This window comes from Hemibagrus wyckioides, linkage group LG13, assembly GCF_019097595.1.
Source record: "Hemibagrus wyckioides isolate EC202008001 linkage group LG13, SWU_Hwy_1.0, whole genome shotgun sequence".
In the NCBI taxonomy this organism is placed as follows: Eukaryota; Metazoa; Chordata; class Actinopteri; order Siluriformes; family Bagridae; genus Hemibagrus; species Hemibagrus wyckioides.
Genome location: NC_080722.1, coordinates 13,223,926 through 13,239,170, shown reverse-complemented (window position 1 = coordinate 13,239,170; position 15,245 = coordinate 13,223,926). Strand labels below are relative to the sequence as shown.

At 36.2% G+C, this 15,245-nt stretch overlaps 1 protein-coding gene across 1 annotated transcript in view; it reads left to right on the top strand.

Annotated features, from left to right (window-relative positions):
* The window catches only part of LOC131363133 (dynein axonemal heavy chain 17-like), a 32,496-nt gene extending 18,133 nt beyond the window's left edge, over positions 1-14,363 (top strand). Inside the window, exons 52-80 of the mRNA XM_058405400.1 lie at positions 148-312; positions 452-643; positions 878-1,144; positions 1,250-1,411; positions 1,500-1,733; positions 1,824-1,988; positions 2,157-2,252; positions 3,232-3,449; positions 3,543-3,750; positions 3,828-3,943; positions 4,088-4,280; positions 4,367-4,602; positions 4,758-4,880; positions 4,966-5,170; positions 5,400-5,564; positions 5,641-5,781; positions 5,861-6,031; positions 6,144-6,266; positions 6,388-6,581; positions 8,287-8,435; positions 8,928-9,055; positions 9,273-9,500; positions 9,634-9,825; positions 9,916-10,095; positions 10,301-10,483; positions 10,584-10,766; positions 10,847-10,990; positions 12,564-12,789; positions 14,116-14,363. Of these exons, the coding sequence (XP_058261383.1) occupies positions 148-312; positions 452-643; positions 878-1,144; positions 1,250-1,411; positions 1,500-1,733; positions 1,824-1,988; positions 2,157-2,252; positions 3,232-3,449; positions 3,543-3,750; positions 3,828-3,943; positions 4,088-4,280; positions 4,367-4,602; positions 4,758-4,880; positions 4,966-5,170; positions 5,400-5,564; positions 5,641-5,781; positions 5,861-6,031; positions 6,144-6,266; positions 6,388-6,581; positions 8,287-8,435; positions 8,928-9,055; positions 9,273-9,500; positions 9,634-9,825; positions 9,916-10,095; positions 10,301-10,483; positions 10,584-10,766; positions 10,847-10,990; positions 12,564-12,789; positions 14,116-14,363 (5,235 nt within the window). The remainder of the gene's footprint in view (positions 1-147; positions 313-451; positions 644-877; positions 1,145-1,249; positions 1,412-1,499; positions 1,734-1,823; positions 1,989-2,156; positions 2,253-3,231; positions 3,450-3,542; positions 3,751-3,827; positions 3,944-4,087; positions 4,281-4,366; positions 4,603-4,757; positions 4,881-4,965; positions 5,171-5,399; positions 5,565-5,640; positions 5,782-5,860; positions 6,032-6,143; positions 6,267-6,387; positions 6,582-8,286; positions 8,436-8,927; positions 9,056-9,272; positions 9,501-9,633; positions 9,826-9,915; positions 10,096-10,300; positions 10,484-10,583; positions 10,767-10,846; positions 10,991-12,563; positions 12,790-14,115) is intronic.
* Positions 14,364-15,245: the final 882 nt, after the last annotated feature.

Sequence of the window (15,245 nt, the reverse complement as noted above, 5' to 3'; positions counted from 1 at the left end):
TAGAATGTGTCTGACATTAGTGTTATAATTAATTTGTAACAGACTAATTAATAATTATTAATAATTGACATTATTAATTAATAGACAAGCTGCATATTAACCTTTTTATGCTCATTTTAAAACGATCTAAAACTCTCTTCTTAAAAGGAAGAAAATCTAGGAAAGCTTTTTGCGAAACCAAATATCTACTGCCATTTTGCACAAGGAACTGGAAATCCAAAGTACTTCCCTATAACAGACTGGACAGCATTGAATAAACTATTGACTGAAACCCTGGAAAGTTACAATGAAGTGAATGCAGTCATGAATCTGGTAAATAACAGAACATCTATATTGATGAGATATTTAGTTAGACATTTTAGCTTTCAAAGTAATCATTGATTTATTGTAACTATGTAACAATTCTTCAGATTTAAAGATTTTTACATATGATTCTTCTTCATTTGTTTAGGTTCTCTTTGAGGATGCCATGTCCCATATTTGCAGGATTAACCGTATACTGGAGAGTCCCAGGGGCAATGCACTGCTGGTGGGGGTAGGGGGAAGTGGAAAACAGTCTTTGTCTCGTTTGGCAGCTAGTATCAGTGATTTTGAAGTGTTTCAGATCACTCTTCGGAAAGACTATGGAATTTCTGACCTAAAGGTATGTATTGATTTATGTCACTATTCTGATAGATTAACAGTTTTAATGTGCATTTTGCATGTAAAGACAAAATAGCATACAAGGCTGCTGCAGAAATACCATCTAGAATAATAATGTATCGTTTATACAGGAAATACCATCTAGAAATTGAGGGCTGATTAACATGTTTCAGGAAAGCTTTAAACTGTTGTCCATAATAAAGTAACAGTGTCATTTTTACTATGTAATCCACAGTTGGACCTAAGTGCGCTCTACATAAAGGCTGGTGTGAAGAACATAGGCACTGTGTTCTTGATGACAGATTCTCAGGTGGCAGATGAGACATTTCTGGTGCTTATTAATGATCTACTGGCCTCTGGGGAAATTCCTGGCCTGTTTCAGAATGATGAGATTGAAAATATTATAGGTGCTATGAGGAATGAGGTCAAAAGCATTGGCCTGCAGGACACACGAGATAACTGCTGGAAATTTTTCATTGACAGAGTTAGAAAACAATTAAAGGTGTCAAGTATCAATAAACTAATAAGAATATCCACAGTGCATTGAAAGATTATTTGTGACCTGGTATTTAATTTCCACTTTTAAGTATTGTCTATCCTCTTTTAGGTGATTTTGTGCTTCTCCCCAGTTGGCTCAACTCTAAGAGTTCGAGCTCGCAAATTCCCAGCTTTAGTTACCTGTACGTGTATTGACTGGTTCCATGAGTGGCCAAAAGAAGCATTGGTGTCTGTCAGTACCCGCTTCTTGTCTGAGACAGAAGGCATTAAGGTACTGAAGTAATGAATCTTTTTACTTTACTGTATATGTTGTCTCGGGTAAGTAATTACTGCTATCTCTTTTTTTTTTCTTTTTTTAGCCTGAACTCAAAGACTCCCTGAGTCAGTTTATGGCCTATGTGCACAAGACAGTGAATGACATGTCAAAATGCTACCTCCAATTAGATCGCCGCTATAATTACACAACCCCAAAAACCTTTCTGGAGCAGATTAATCTCTATCAGAATCTACTTAGTGTAAAAAGGACAGAAATACTAGCAAAAATGGATAGACTTGTAAAAGGATTGAACAAATTAGAAAGTACCGCTGCACAGGTTAGAAATATTTACTAATGATTAAAAAATAATTTTCCATCTGTCTTTTACATGGACATTCATGAATTTATGAATGTATAAACCTATCAGATAGATGGCCTGAATGCTAAACTGGCAGTTCAAAAAGTAGAGCTTAAACAGAAGAATGAGGATGCTGGTAAGCTTATTCAAGTTGTAAAAACAGAAACAGATAAGGTATCCAAGGAGAAGGCCGTTGCTGTTGAGGAGGAGCTGAAAGTGCAAGATATTGCCAAGGTAAATCTGTGGCCATTATTTTTTTTTAAAACCTAGTAACTAATATGAATAATTTTAATAACACATCATTGGTACATATTTGCAAGGTTTACCAGTTTTCATTCATTTTTTGGGAACAAAATTGGGAAGTCCTAATTATGCTTCAAACTACATTTTATCTATTTGTAGAATGTAGCTGAGAAGCAGAGGTGCTGTGAGGAGGACCTAGCCAAAGCTGAGCCTGCTCTACTTGCTGCACAAGAGGCTTTGAACACATTAAACAAGGTATATCACAACATCCTCTGAATTCTAAGACACTTCTTTGATCATTCCACTCATTTCTTGTTCATTGACTATATATGACATTCATATAGTATGTTTGCAAGGACTATTCAATTCAATTTATTTTGTATAGCGCCTTTTACAATGAACATTGTCTCAAAGCAGCTTTACAAAAGAAGAGAAACGGAGAAAGGGGAGGGGAAAAAATGAAAATAAAAAATATAAAAAAAATAACTAAATACCTAGAAATAATAGAACCATACACATAGTACTACGTGTACTAAGGTTTTAAGCAGGTGTGAAGAAATGTTAGAAATATTTGAATCGTTTATTTGTATAAATTTACAAAATGCAAAGTGAACAAAAGAAAAATCTAAATCAAATAGATATTTGGTGTGACTACCCTTCAAGCCAGCATCTTGCACACTTTGTACACTTGCATAAAGTCAGGGATTTTTTAGGATCAGTGTCAGGTATATGATTAAGGAATTATACAAAGCAAGTGCCAATGATCATCAATTTCATATGTAGGTTGAAACACAGTCATTAACTGAAACCGAAACAGCTGTGTACGAGGCTTAAAGCCGGGTGAGGAACAGCCAAACTCTGCTACTAATGTCACACAACCTCTACACTACCTTACGTCGGTCTCTCCATCGCATAGTAACAATGAAAAATGGCTAATAAAACCAAACTAAACAAAATTATTTTTATAAAATAAGAAAATACATATATTTAATATAAAAATAGTACTGATACCACATACAGCACTTTATAGGGGCATTTCCGACTTATGGCGAAAATCGACTTACGTCGTGTCTCTTGGAACCAATTAACGTGTATGTATATATACCTGTGCAAAATAGAATAAGCTGGGTAAGTGCATATTAATAGGTTAGACAAAAGGCTTAGCTAACTTTAAATGCAGGTATACAAACTTTTATGGACTGCTATTTTCTTCTCTTGCTGTGTTATCCTCTAGAAAAACTTAACTGAGCTTAAGTCATTTGGTGCACCTCCAGAGGCTGTAGTTAATGTCACAGCAGCTGTGATGGTCCTTCTTGCCACCAATGGCAAAATCCCCAAAGACAAAAGTTGGAAAGCAGCTAAAAACATGATGGCAAAAGTTGATTCTTTTCTGGATAGTTTGATCAGCTACCAAAAAGAAAATATACCTGATGAATGTATCAAAGCTTTTGAGTAAGTTTTGCATTTTTCATCAGTTTCTGAAAAATGTATTGGCTTGATAAAAATCGTAATCTCATCCTTTTTTTCCTTCTTATGCTTACCAAGACCCTTCAAGAATGACCCTACATTTGAGCCAAATTTTATTAGACAGAAGTCCATAGCTGCTGCTGGACTTTGCTCATGGTGTCTCAATATTGTTAAGTTCTATGAAGTCTATTGTGATGTGAAGCCCAAAAGGCAGGCCTTAGGTCAGGCCAATGCTGAGCTGGCTGCAGCCAAGCAAAAACTGTCTTTGATCACTTCCAAAATAGCGGTAAGCTATATATTCATAATTTGTGAGTAATAATAAAAATACAGTTCTAATCACAAAAGATAAACAATTTTTTTTAGCAACTGAACACCAATTTGGCCAAACTGACAGCAGAATGTGAGAAAGCTAGAGATGACAAACTGAAGTGCCAAAAGGAAGCTGATGATACTAATAAGACTATTTCCCTTGCTAACAGGTAAAATATTATGAATTATGAATATAAATTAATTATAAATGTAAAAATGTATGTCTATTTTGGTTGATTAGTGTACATCAAGCTTATTATAAATCTACTAATTAATTACTTACATGAATCTATAATAATTCATTTTGTCTCCAGACTTCTTGGAGGTTTAACATCTGAGAAGACCCGTTGGTCAGAATTATTAGCCCAGTTAAAAAGTCAGGAGACAACACTTTGTGGTGATGTCATGTTGATTTCAGCATTTGTGTCATATGTTGGATATTTCACAAAGAAATATCGCACTGACCTCATGGATAAATATTGGCTTCCTTACCTCAGGGAACTTAAGGTGCTATATACACTAATTTTTTTCAGTGCCACACAATAAATTTCACCATATGTCTAATACATTTTACTCTACCATGTCCATCTCAGGTCCCTGTTCCCATCACAGAGGGTCTAGATCCTCTGACCCTCCTTACCAATGATGCAGAAATAGCAGCTTGGAGCAACCAGGGTCTGCCTAGTGACCGTACGTCCGTTGAGAATGCCACCATCCTCTGCAACACTGAGCGCTGGCCACTGATTGTGGATGCTCAGCTCCAGGGTATCAGATGGATCAAGAACAAATTTGGAGACAACCTCAAAATCATCCGTTTAGGACAGAAAGGGTAATTCTGGTTTATGCCAAGTATGCACTGTTATTACAAGCACTGTATGCGAAGAGTAATAAGTAGTGCTGTGGTGGAGCAGAGTGGGAATGTGACTCAGTATTGTATTATTCTTAAGAGCATTTACATAAGTTTTGTACTTTTTTTTTATCCAGATACCTTGACATTATAGAAAATGCAGTCTCCAGTGGAGATCTATTGTTGATTGAAAATATCAGTGAGACTGTTGAGCCTGTTTTGGACCCCCTGCTTGGAAGGAATACAATTAAGAAGGGAAAGTAAGTAATTTTATGAAAACCAGTTAAACCCAGGGCCATTCTCAAAACAGGAGATGACGTTTCTAAAATTGGCTTGAATTAACAGGTATATATGTATTGGTGACAAGGAGGTAGAATACCACCCTAAGTTTCGACTCATACTTCACACTAAGCATTTCAATCCTCACTATCAACCAGAGATGCAGGCTCAGTGCACACTGATTAATTTTCTTGTCACACGTGATGGGCTGGAAGACCAGTTGTTGGCAGCTGTTGTTGCTAAAGAAAGACCTGACTTAGAAACACTTAAGGTATTGAATTTTCTTTATTTTTCTTGACTCCTTATTTGCTACACTTTACTGGAGCAAAGGTCCTTTGATGCTGTTCATGTTATTTTTATTATGCATCAAAATGTAATAAAGTGTGTTTATACTGCTGCTGTAAATGTTACATTTACAATTATTGTTAATGCAATTTGCTATTTGTACATAATTCTTGTGAAAGAACAAAAGTTAATATAGCCTTTTGAAAATCTCTCAGGCAGAACTAACCAAACAACAGAATGAATTTAAGATTTTGCTAAAGCAGCTAGAGGACTCTCTGCTTGCCCATATCTCAGATGCCTCAGGAAACTTCCTTGGTGACACAGCACTAGTGGAAAACCTGGAGAACACCAAGAATACTGCAACTGAGATTGAGCAAAAGGTATTCCACGATGCCACATAAGACATCTAATAAGTGACTTTTTCAACAGTCATTCACAGATAAATATCATCTCTAGGTGCTCGAAGCAAAGACAGCAGAGGCAAAGATCAATGAGGCAAGAGAGAATTATAGACCTGTATCTATCCGTGCAGCTCTGCTGTTCTTCATTCTCAATGACCTTAATAAAATCAACCCCATCTATCAGTTCTCTTTAAAGGTAAAGTTTCCTTTCTCAGAAAAGGCTGAATAAATGATTACAGGAATTGAATAAAACAGACATTGTTTTTTTTTTACAGGCATTTAGTAAGGTATTTGAGGAAGCCATTATGCAAACTGAGCCAGCAGATGATGTGAAACAGCGAGTGGACAACCTAAACAATGAAATTACATACTCTGTTTTCATGTATACCAACCGCTGTTTGTTTGAGAGAGATAAACTCACATTCATTGCTCTGATTGTTTTCCAAGTATGTGGATAATTCAACTGACTATTCTATGTAGATATATCAGAGCATCAGCTCAGAATGGTTTAGCTCTTTGCTATTTTTTTTTTTTACATATAAACATTTATTATCTTAGATACTGGCAAAGAATAAAGAGATCAACCCCTCAGAACTGGATTTCTTGCTAAGATTCCCTTTCAAAGCAGGCCTGGTATCGCCTGTTGACTTCCTGTCCAACCAGGGATGGGGTGGCATAAAGGTCTGTTTCTTATCTTATTTAACTATTAATGCCATTAAAGCTGTTTCAAGGTGATTACTAATAACATTGTAATCATTTTAAATTGTGTTTAAATGAAATGCTTTGTCTTGTTTAATGTTAGACATTAGCTGAAATGCATGAATTTAGAAATTTGGACAAAGATATAGTTGAGTTTGCCACGCGCTGGAAGAAGTTTGTAGAGACTGAGGCTCCAGAGAAGGAGATGTTTCCTCAAGACTGGAAGAAAATGAGCAGCATACAGAAGCTGTGCATGATGAGATGCATTAGACCTGACCGAATGTGTTATGCTATCAGGTATGAGGAAACACATACAGTATACACAAAGCAACCCATCTGGCACCAATAATCATTAGATGTGAGATATATATATATATATATATATATATATATATATATATATATATATATATATATATATATATATATATAAACATAGGTGCATCTCATAAAATTAGAATATCATGGAAAAGTTCATGGAAAATATTTTTTACAAGTTACTTCAGAAAATGAAAAGTGTATATATTCTAGACTCATTACATTTAAACTAAAATGTTCCAAGCACTCTCCAACTTAGGTTCAGTACACACTACCACAATCATGGAGAAGCCACTCCTGAACCAGAGACAATGTCAGAAGCGTCTTACCTGGGATAAGGAGAAGAAGAACTGGAGCATTACTCAGTGGTCCAAAGTCCTCATTTCACATGAAAGAAATTTTGCATTTCATTTGGAAATCAAGGTCCTAAAGAGAGGAGAGGCACAGAATCCAAGCTGCTTTAAGTCCAGTGTGAAGTGTCCACAGTCAGTGATTTTTTGGTGCCATCTCATCTGCTGGTGCTGGTCCACTGTGTTTTCTTAAGTCCAAAGTCAATGTAGCCATCTACCAAAAGATTTTAGAGCACTTTATACTTCGATCTACTGACAAGCTTTATGGAGATGCTGATTTCCTCTTCCAGCAGGACTTGGCCCCTGCCCACAGTGCCAAAACTACTCGGAACTGGTTTGCTGACCATGGTATTACTGTGCTTGACTGGCCGGCCAACTCACCTGACCTGAACCCTATATAGAATGTATAGGGTATTGTCAAGAGGAAAATGAGAGACACCAGACCCCGCAATACAAATGAGCTGAAGGCCCATAAATTAACATACTTTACTCAGAAGTTTGACTTTTCTGTATTATAAATCATTTCTTGAATTATCTTATGAAATGTTATGATATTTTGAGGTACTAGATTTTTTTGGGCCATAGATATTACATTTTTTGAGATGCACCTATATATATATATATATATATATATATATATATATATATATATATATACACACACCTTCTAATTTCATGGTCTTTCCTGATATTTATTTCTTTCTACATTGTAAAACAATGCTGAAGGCGGCCGAAATACACAATAATGTCCTTTGAACAGTTGATATTGAGATATGTCTGCTACTGATGCTCTGTAAAGCCTTCATAACGGCTCTAATCTGAGGTGCTGTTAATTGGTGATTTCTGAGGCTGGTAACTCTAAATGAACTTCTCCTCTGCAGCAGAGGTCAGTTTTGGTCTTGCTTTACTGGGATGGTCTTCATGTGAGCCAGTTTCATCATGGTGTTTGATGGGTTTTGCAAATGCACTTGACAATACAGTTCTTGCAAGAACTATTCCAGAACATCTGACCTTCGTGTCTTAAAATAACAACTGACTGGTGTTTTTTGTTGTTGTTACATATGGATTACTTAAGTCCATGTGTGTTATTTCATAGTTTTGAAATCTCCAGTATTGTTCTAGAATGTAGAAAATAAGTCACTAAACAAAAAACACTGAATTAGAAGGTGAGGTGTGTCCAAACTTTTTACTGGTAGTATATATATATATATATATATATATATATATATATATATATAAAAGACATACAGATATAATTGAAATGTAATATTAAGAGTCAAGAATTATTTTGGTAAATGCAGTAGTTACTGTAATGTGCTGTTTGGACCCTTTAGAAATTTTGTTGAGGCAAAGCTAGGGACCAAGTATGTGGATGGCCGCAGTGTGGAGTTTGCTGTGTCCTTTGAAGAGAGCAGCTCATCCACTCCTATGTTCTTCATCCTCTCTCCTGGAGTTGACCCATTAACGGACATAGAGGCACTAGGTCTGTATAGGCTGCAGAGTTAGGATCAGGATTAAAATACTCTCCTTTTATTTCAACATTTTGAAATAAACAATTTCAACATTTAACATGTTATAATGTGGCCAAGCAGAAACACTTATCAAAAGGATGTTATAAGTATTTATTTATGATTGTTAAAATTGTTATTTGACATCATAATAAATAATAATAAATAAACATTTGATATAATAAACATCCAAATAAAACTTAAACATCACTTTGATCTAACTATACTGACTATCTCTTGTACAGTGTGCAATAAAACAACACTCTTTCTGTGCATGTTCAACTTGGGAGGTGGTTAGAGGCAAATTGCAGTGTCTGCTCTGACAAGGCAATCCCCAGCTTTGATCAGCACCCAAAAGTAGCTCTTTGGCCCAGTCACTAGTGCTCTTAAAATTTGATCCACTAAAAATCTTTAAAAAACAAACAAATAAAAAAAACAAATAAAAAACAATGCTTCTTCTTCCACAGGCATGAAGAAGGGCTTTACAACTGATAATGGCAGGTTTCACAATGTGTCTCTGGGTCAGGGCCAGGAAGTAGTGGCTGAGGCTGCTTTAGATCTGGCAGCAGCACAGGGACATTGGGTCATTCTGCAGGTATATACCAGAAGAAGTTGTTGCTATATGCTTTAAAGTCCATTTATCATATGCAACTCCAGTTATATAACATATAATGTGATTATGTTCACACACAAGATGTTTCGTGTACATTTAGACCATTACATTGTTCATTTTTAACATAACTATATTTTTAAATGTCAGTTCATTTTCTAATCTACTATCTTAACATGTGTGGATTGTATTTTATTTCTAGAACATCCACCTTGTGGCTAAATGGCTGGGCAGTTTGGATAAAAGAATAGAGAAGTACAGTATTGGGAGCCACAGTGATTATCGTGTGTTTATGAGCGCTGAGCCAGCCCCTACACCTGAGTCTCACATCATCCCACAAGGTCTGCTCGAAAACTCTATCAAAATTACCAATGAGCCACCTACTGGCATGCATGCAAACCTGCACAAAGCACTCAACCTCTTCAATCAGGTAACAAAAATGGCCACGTGTCTGGCTAAGCTGTAAAATGTGGATCTACATATGCATTTTATTTTACAGTAGCACAAATTCAGGTGTGGATTCAATATATCACAACATGAAACACTATGCAAATTTATTTTAGGATACCTTGGAGATGTGCTCAAAGGAGTCAGAGTTTCAAGTCATTCTGTTTGCTCTGTGTTATTTCCATGCTGTGGTGAGTGAGAGACGCAAGTTTGGAGCACAAGGCTGGAACAGGTCTTACCCTTTCAACAATGGAGATCTAATCATCTGTACAAATGTCCTCTACAACTACCTAGAAGCCAATTCAGAGGTTAAAAAAGTTAAAAGAATGTACTTTCTGTATTCATATTTGTTATAATACACCATTCTACATAAGTATTTCTGTTACACTTTCATTTAGGTTCCCTGGGATGATCTGCGTTACTTGTTCGGTGAGATCATGTATGGTGGCCATATTACTGACGACTGGGACCGAAGACTATGCAGGACATATCTTCAGGAATATATGCAGCCAGAGATGTTAGAGGAAGAACTACAGCTAGTGCCGGGTTTTCCTGTACCACAAAACTTGGAGTACAAGGTCAAGTTCATATGCATTTAATTAACTCTACTTCTGTAAAATGAACCTTTTATAGAGAACACAAATCATAATCTCTCCACATTTTTCGTGTCTCTATAATTGTAAAAGGCATTCCCGGATTAAGACCTATTTTAGGTAATAAAATAGAAAAAATTCCATATGTATTATTGTTTTGCCTTTTTTCTGTATATTTATCTGTATTTAGGGTTATCATATGTACATTGATGAGATGCTGCCACCAGAAAGTGCATACTTGTATGGATTGCATCCTAATGCTGAGATCGGCATCCTGACCGTCACATCTGAGAAGCTCTTCCGTACTGTGCTGGAGCTCCAGCCCAAAGAGTCTGTCTCTGCCGGTGGAGGTGGTGCCTCTCGAGAGGAAAGGGTACTTGTTAATATTAAATCTTTTTAATGTTATTATCTTTCTTTAGGTTTCAAATTGACATGCTATAGAGGAGAGGCCATTCCTGACTTTGCTATTTCAGGTTAAAAACATCTTGGATGAGATTCTGGAAAAGCTGCCAGATGGATTTAATATGATGGAGATCATGTCAAAAGTGAATGTGAAAACCCCTTTTATCATTGTTGTGTTCCAAGAATGTGAGAGGATGAATATACTTACTAAAGAAATCTCAAGATCTTTGAAAGAACTCAGTTTAGGTCTAAAGGTAAGCACTTATTTATTTTGATGTGTAAAAAATTGTTTAGAAAAGGCAAAAAAAATAAATGCACTGTTGGTGGTTTTCAGGGAGAGTTAACCATCACTACAGACATGGAAGAGCTAGGAAATTCTCTGTTTTTGGACACAGTTCCAGAAACCTGGACAAAGCGTGCATACCCTTCTCTAAAGGGGCTGGGTGATTGGTATGCAGATCTTCTCCTCAGAATCAAGGTGAGACAAAACATTTACTTTTTTTACTCTTAAATTGCCCATAATGGCTTGAGAGCTATGATTTGAATTCATATATAGAGGTATTTTCTCCTGAATCACAGTCATGGAGGCAAGGAGAGAGCATACCAAAAGGCCTGACTGAGTATTTGAAATGTTAGTGCTGTGAAACAGTATTTGTTACGTATTTGAAAATTATCCTGATTTTTTTTTTTTTTTGCATATTTGTCTCAGATAAATGTTTGAGATCATCGAACAAATTTTAATAACACACAAAGATAAATACAAAATGCAGTTTTTAAATGATTTCATTTATTCATTTTCAAGGGGAAAATGTCCAAACCTACCTGGCCCTGTGTGGAAAAAGTAACACCCCAATGCTCATAAATCATGAATGAACTGTGAATAACCACATTTTTTGGAATGCTGAGTTAAATTTCACTTTTTGAAATTAAACAACACCCAGGCCTGATTGACAGACCTGTTGAATCAAGAAATCACTTAAAGTCAAGCATGCTAAAAGGTCTAAACAACACATCTAAAACAACACATCATGCCGTGATCTAAAGAAATTCAAGAACAGATGATAAACAAAGTAATTGACAATGTATCAGTCTGGTAAGGGTTACAAAGCCATTTCTAAGGCTTTGGGACTCCAGCAAACCACAGTGTAAGCCATTATCCACAAATACCTTCCTAGGAGTGGTTGGCTTACCAAAATTACTCCACGAGTGCAACAATGACTCATCCAGGAGCTCACAAAAGAACCCAGCACTTCATCTAAAGAATTGCAGGCGTCACTTGCCTCAGTTAAGTTCATGATTCAACAATAAGAAAAAGACTCGGTAAAAATGGCATCCATGGAAAAGTTCTAAGGCGAAAGCCACTGCTGACAGAAAAGACCACAAAGGCTTGTCTCACAAACAAAAAACCCCATGTGATTATCCCCAATGCTTTTGGGCAAATATTCTGTGGACTGACGAGATAAAAGTTGAACTTTTTGAAAGGTGTGTCTTGTTACATCTGGTGTAAAACGACCACAGCAGTTCATAAAAAGAACACTGTATGAACATTCAAACATAGTGTTGGTAGTATGATGGTCTGCAGCTGCTTCAAGACCTGGATGACCTGCCATAATTGTTGGAACCATGAATTCTGCACTCTACCAGAAAATCCTGAAGGAGAATTTCTGGCCATCAGTTCATGACTTTAAGCTCAAGCACACTTGGGTTATGCAGCAGGATAATGATCCGAAACACACCAGTTATAGCAATCACTTGATTGCAGTTGGTTGCACAACCAGTTATCTGGGTTAGGGGGCAATTACTTTTTCACTTTTTTTTGTATGCCTGCTTCTCAGTGTCTAGCACAGTTTAGCTACACAGAGAAAATATTATTTATAATATCCATTTCTGTTATTCAATTGTTAGTTCTTTTTCACGCAGGCCATGGGTTATTTTTGTTGTTTCGTTGTTTATGATTTTAAAAATCAGTGAAATTTAACCGTATCAAGAAATGATTTTTGTACATAACTCACAGATGGAAAGAGTCACACATGCAAATGCTGTATCTATAGGAACTGGAGACCTGGACATCTGACTTTGCCATGCCTGCTGCAGTTTGGCTGTCTGGCTTTTTCAACCCCCAGTCTTTCCTCACTGCCATCATGCAGGCCACAGCCAGGAAAAATGAATGGCCTTTGGACAAGATGTGTCTGGCTGTGGAGGTGACTAAAAAGAATAGGGAGGACATGACCAGTGCCCCCAGAGACGGTGCTTTTATCTATGGCCTTTTCATGGAAGGTAATATTATTTGAAATTATATGTTTTAGGACCTCAATGCTGGATTAAACACACATCCAAACCTTTATTTTAAACACTCTATTTATAGAAAAAAATGCAAATAATAATAATACATACATACATACATACATACATACATACATATTAGACTGGTTTGCAAAGAAAATAAATAAATAACTGACCTTCAAGGCAGTTTATAGACCAACTGGTATAAGAATCTCAATCGGGATTCTTAGTCAGAACATCTACAATATAAAGCTTAAAACAAAGGCAAAATATGGCTTTCAAACACTTACACAACTTTCATGCTGGTCTCCGAAACTAAATAAACAAAATACAGTAAAAAAAAGGAGCCGTACATTAGATTCAATATTTTAATAACTCACAGGCAAATTTTTAACGCAGACAGGGTTAAAAACATAAAAAAGGCAAATGCACATTCATTCACACACATACATACATGCACACACACAATATATATATATATATTATATATATTAAGATATACACACACAGGCGGTATTGTAATGACACTTTGAAATGCAGCCTTTGATCACAGTGAAATTCCTTCCCCATATTTTAACCTGTGTTAAACCTGCACAACTCCTTTGATTACATGAAGGCGCCTACATTTTTGGGTGAGCTGTAGTACAATCATCAGCCCTCCAGGGATGTAATCAAATGTCCTATTAGAATGCTAAAGCTATCAGCTATCCATGATATTTATTTTTTCCTATGTGAAAGCTATTGTTTGATAAAACAATTATTAAATTATATAGTCAAAGAATTATTGTTAATCATCTTAAGATTCAAATGATCTGATGGAAGGAACTGCCTTCAATAAGATGTAGCATAATCAGTAACACTAACTGCAGCTTATAGCCAGCTCATGTTTAGAAAATTAAATCATGTTTTAAATTAAGATAATGACTGCAATTTGCTGTCTTAGACAAAAACGCTACTAATAATAAGTATGAACATTGTTCTATAAATTCACATCAACTGCACAGCAAATAAATGTTGACATCACTTTTTGGTGGTATTAATCTTGTCACAGCTTGTAAGAATACTTTAGCCCAAACACTTTTGGAGATCCCCCAAACGTCACCAATTGTTAGACTGCCCCAATCTTCACTTCCTACTTTGTCATTCTCATTTTTTTCCCCTAAATTTCTTCATGGTTGTATTGTTTCCCCTCTCTGCTTACCAGATATAAACCATCAGCTAATTATCAATATGTTTTAATTTAACTCATGGCAGGCCACATGGCATGAATTATGTTCTTTTGATATAAAACATTAACTTTTCTTTGAAACATTTTCACAGGAGCTCGCTGGGATATCCAGTCTGGTGCAATTGTTGATGCCCTTTTAAAGGAGTTGATACCTGCTATGCCAGTAATCTTCATTAATGCCATTCCCATGGACCGCCAGGAGACAAAGAATGTATATGAGTGTCCTGTGTACAAAACACGAATGCGTGGGCCCACCTATGTTTGGACCTTTAATCTGAAAACTAAAGAGAAACCAACTAAGTGGGTGTTAGCTTCTGTATGCCTGCTTCTAAGTGTCTAGCACAGTTTAGCTACACAGAGAAAATATTATAAATAATATCCATTTCTGTTATTCAATTGTTAGTTCTTTGGGCAAAATTCATTTGTTTCTTGATTTTATGCCTTAAGTAAAAAGCATATTAACATATGTCACACCTGTGGTATGGCTACTTTACAATTTTCCAACACAATCACAAGAGGGCAGTCTAACAGCATTTTGGGAGAAACAGATAAAAAACATGCACTTTATCAGTATTTACCCTTTTCATTTATTGTTTTTGTATAATTATTGCCTACATCAGTAAAAAAAAAAACAACTTTTCATTAATTGTAGAGCTTTTTAGATCTGGAGTTTCTCAGTCTCTGCATCTTAAATGTAGACCATGTCTGAAATACAGACACCATGCACAAAACAGCTCCAGATGTTTTCGGCAATGGGCTAAAAGAGGTCACTGGCAGTACCTAAAGACTGACAGCACTGGAATAGTATATGGCCAAGTTTGTGCTGTGGTCTGGCCACACTACTCTACACTCGGCTATGTGACAGGATTTGGGCTTGGGGAACCACTGCAGTGACATTGCGGATTCTTAGGAACCCACTGTCTGCCAGCTTGGCCTTTATGTGCGTTTATATTTACCAAAACTTTGAGTGTGCTTCAGACAAACCAAAATAACAACAAAAATGCTGTTTTTGTATCTTCTTGTACACAAAAGCATTTCATGGTCTCTTTAAATCCCAGGTAAATGAGGTATTGATGGTAACAGTTCCCAGTATTGACTGTTAAACACAGTATACCTGTTTTCCATTAGATTCATTTCATCAGCTAATCACCTCATCAACTGAAGCAAGGTTATTTCTTTTAATATAAAGAGCACAGGCTCCTTAGTAGTGTAGTTGGCACAC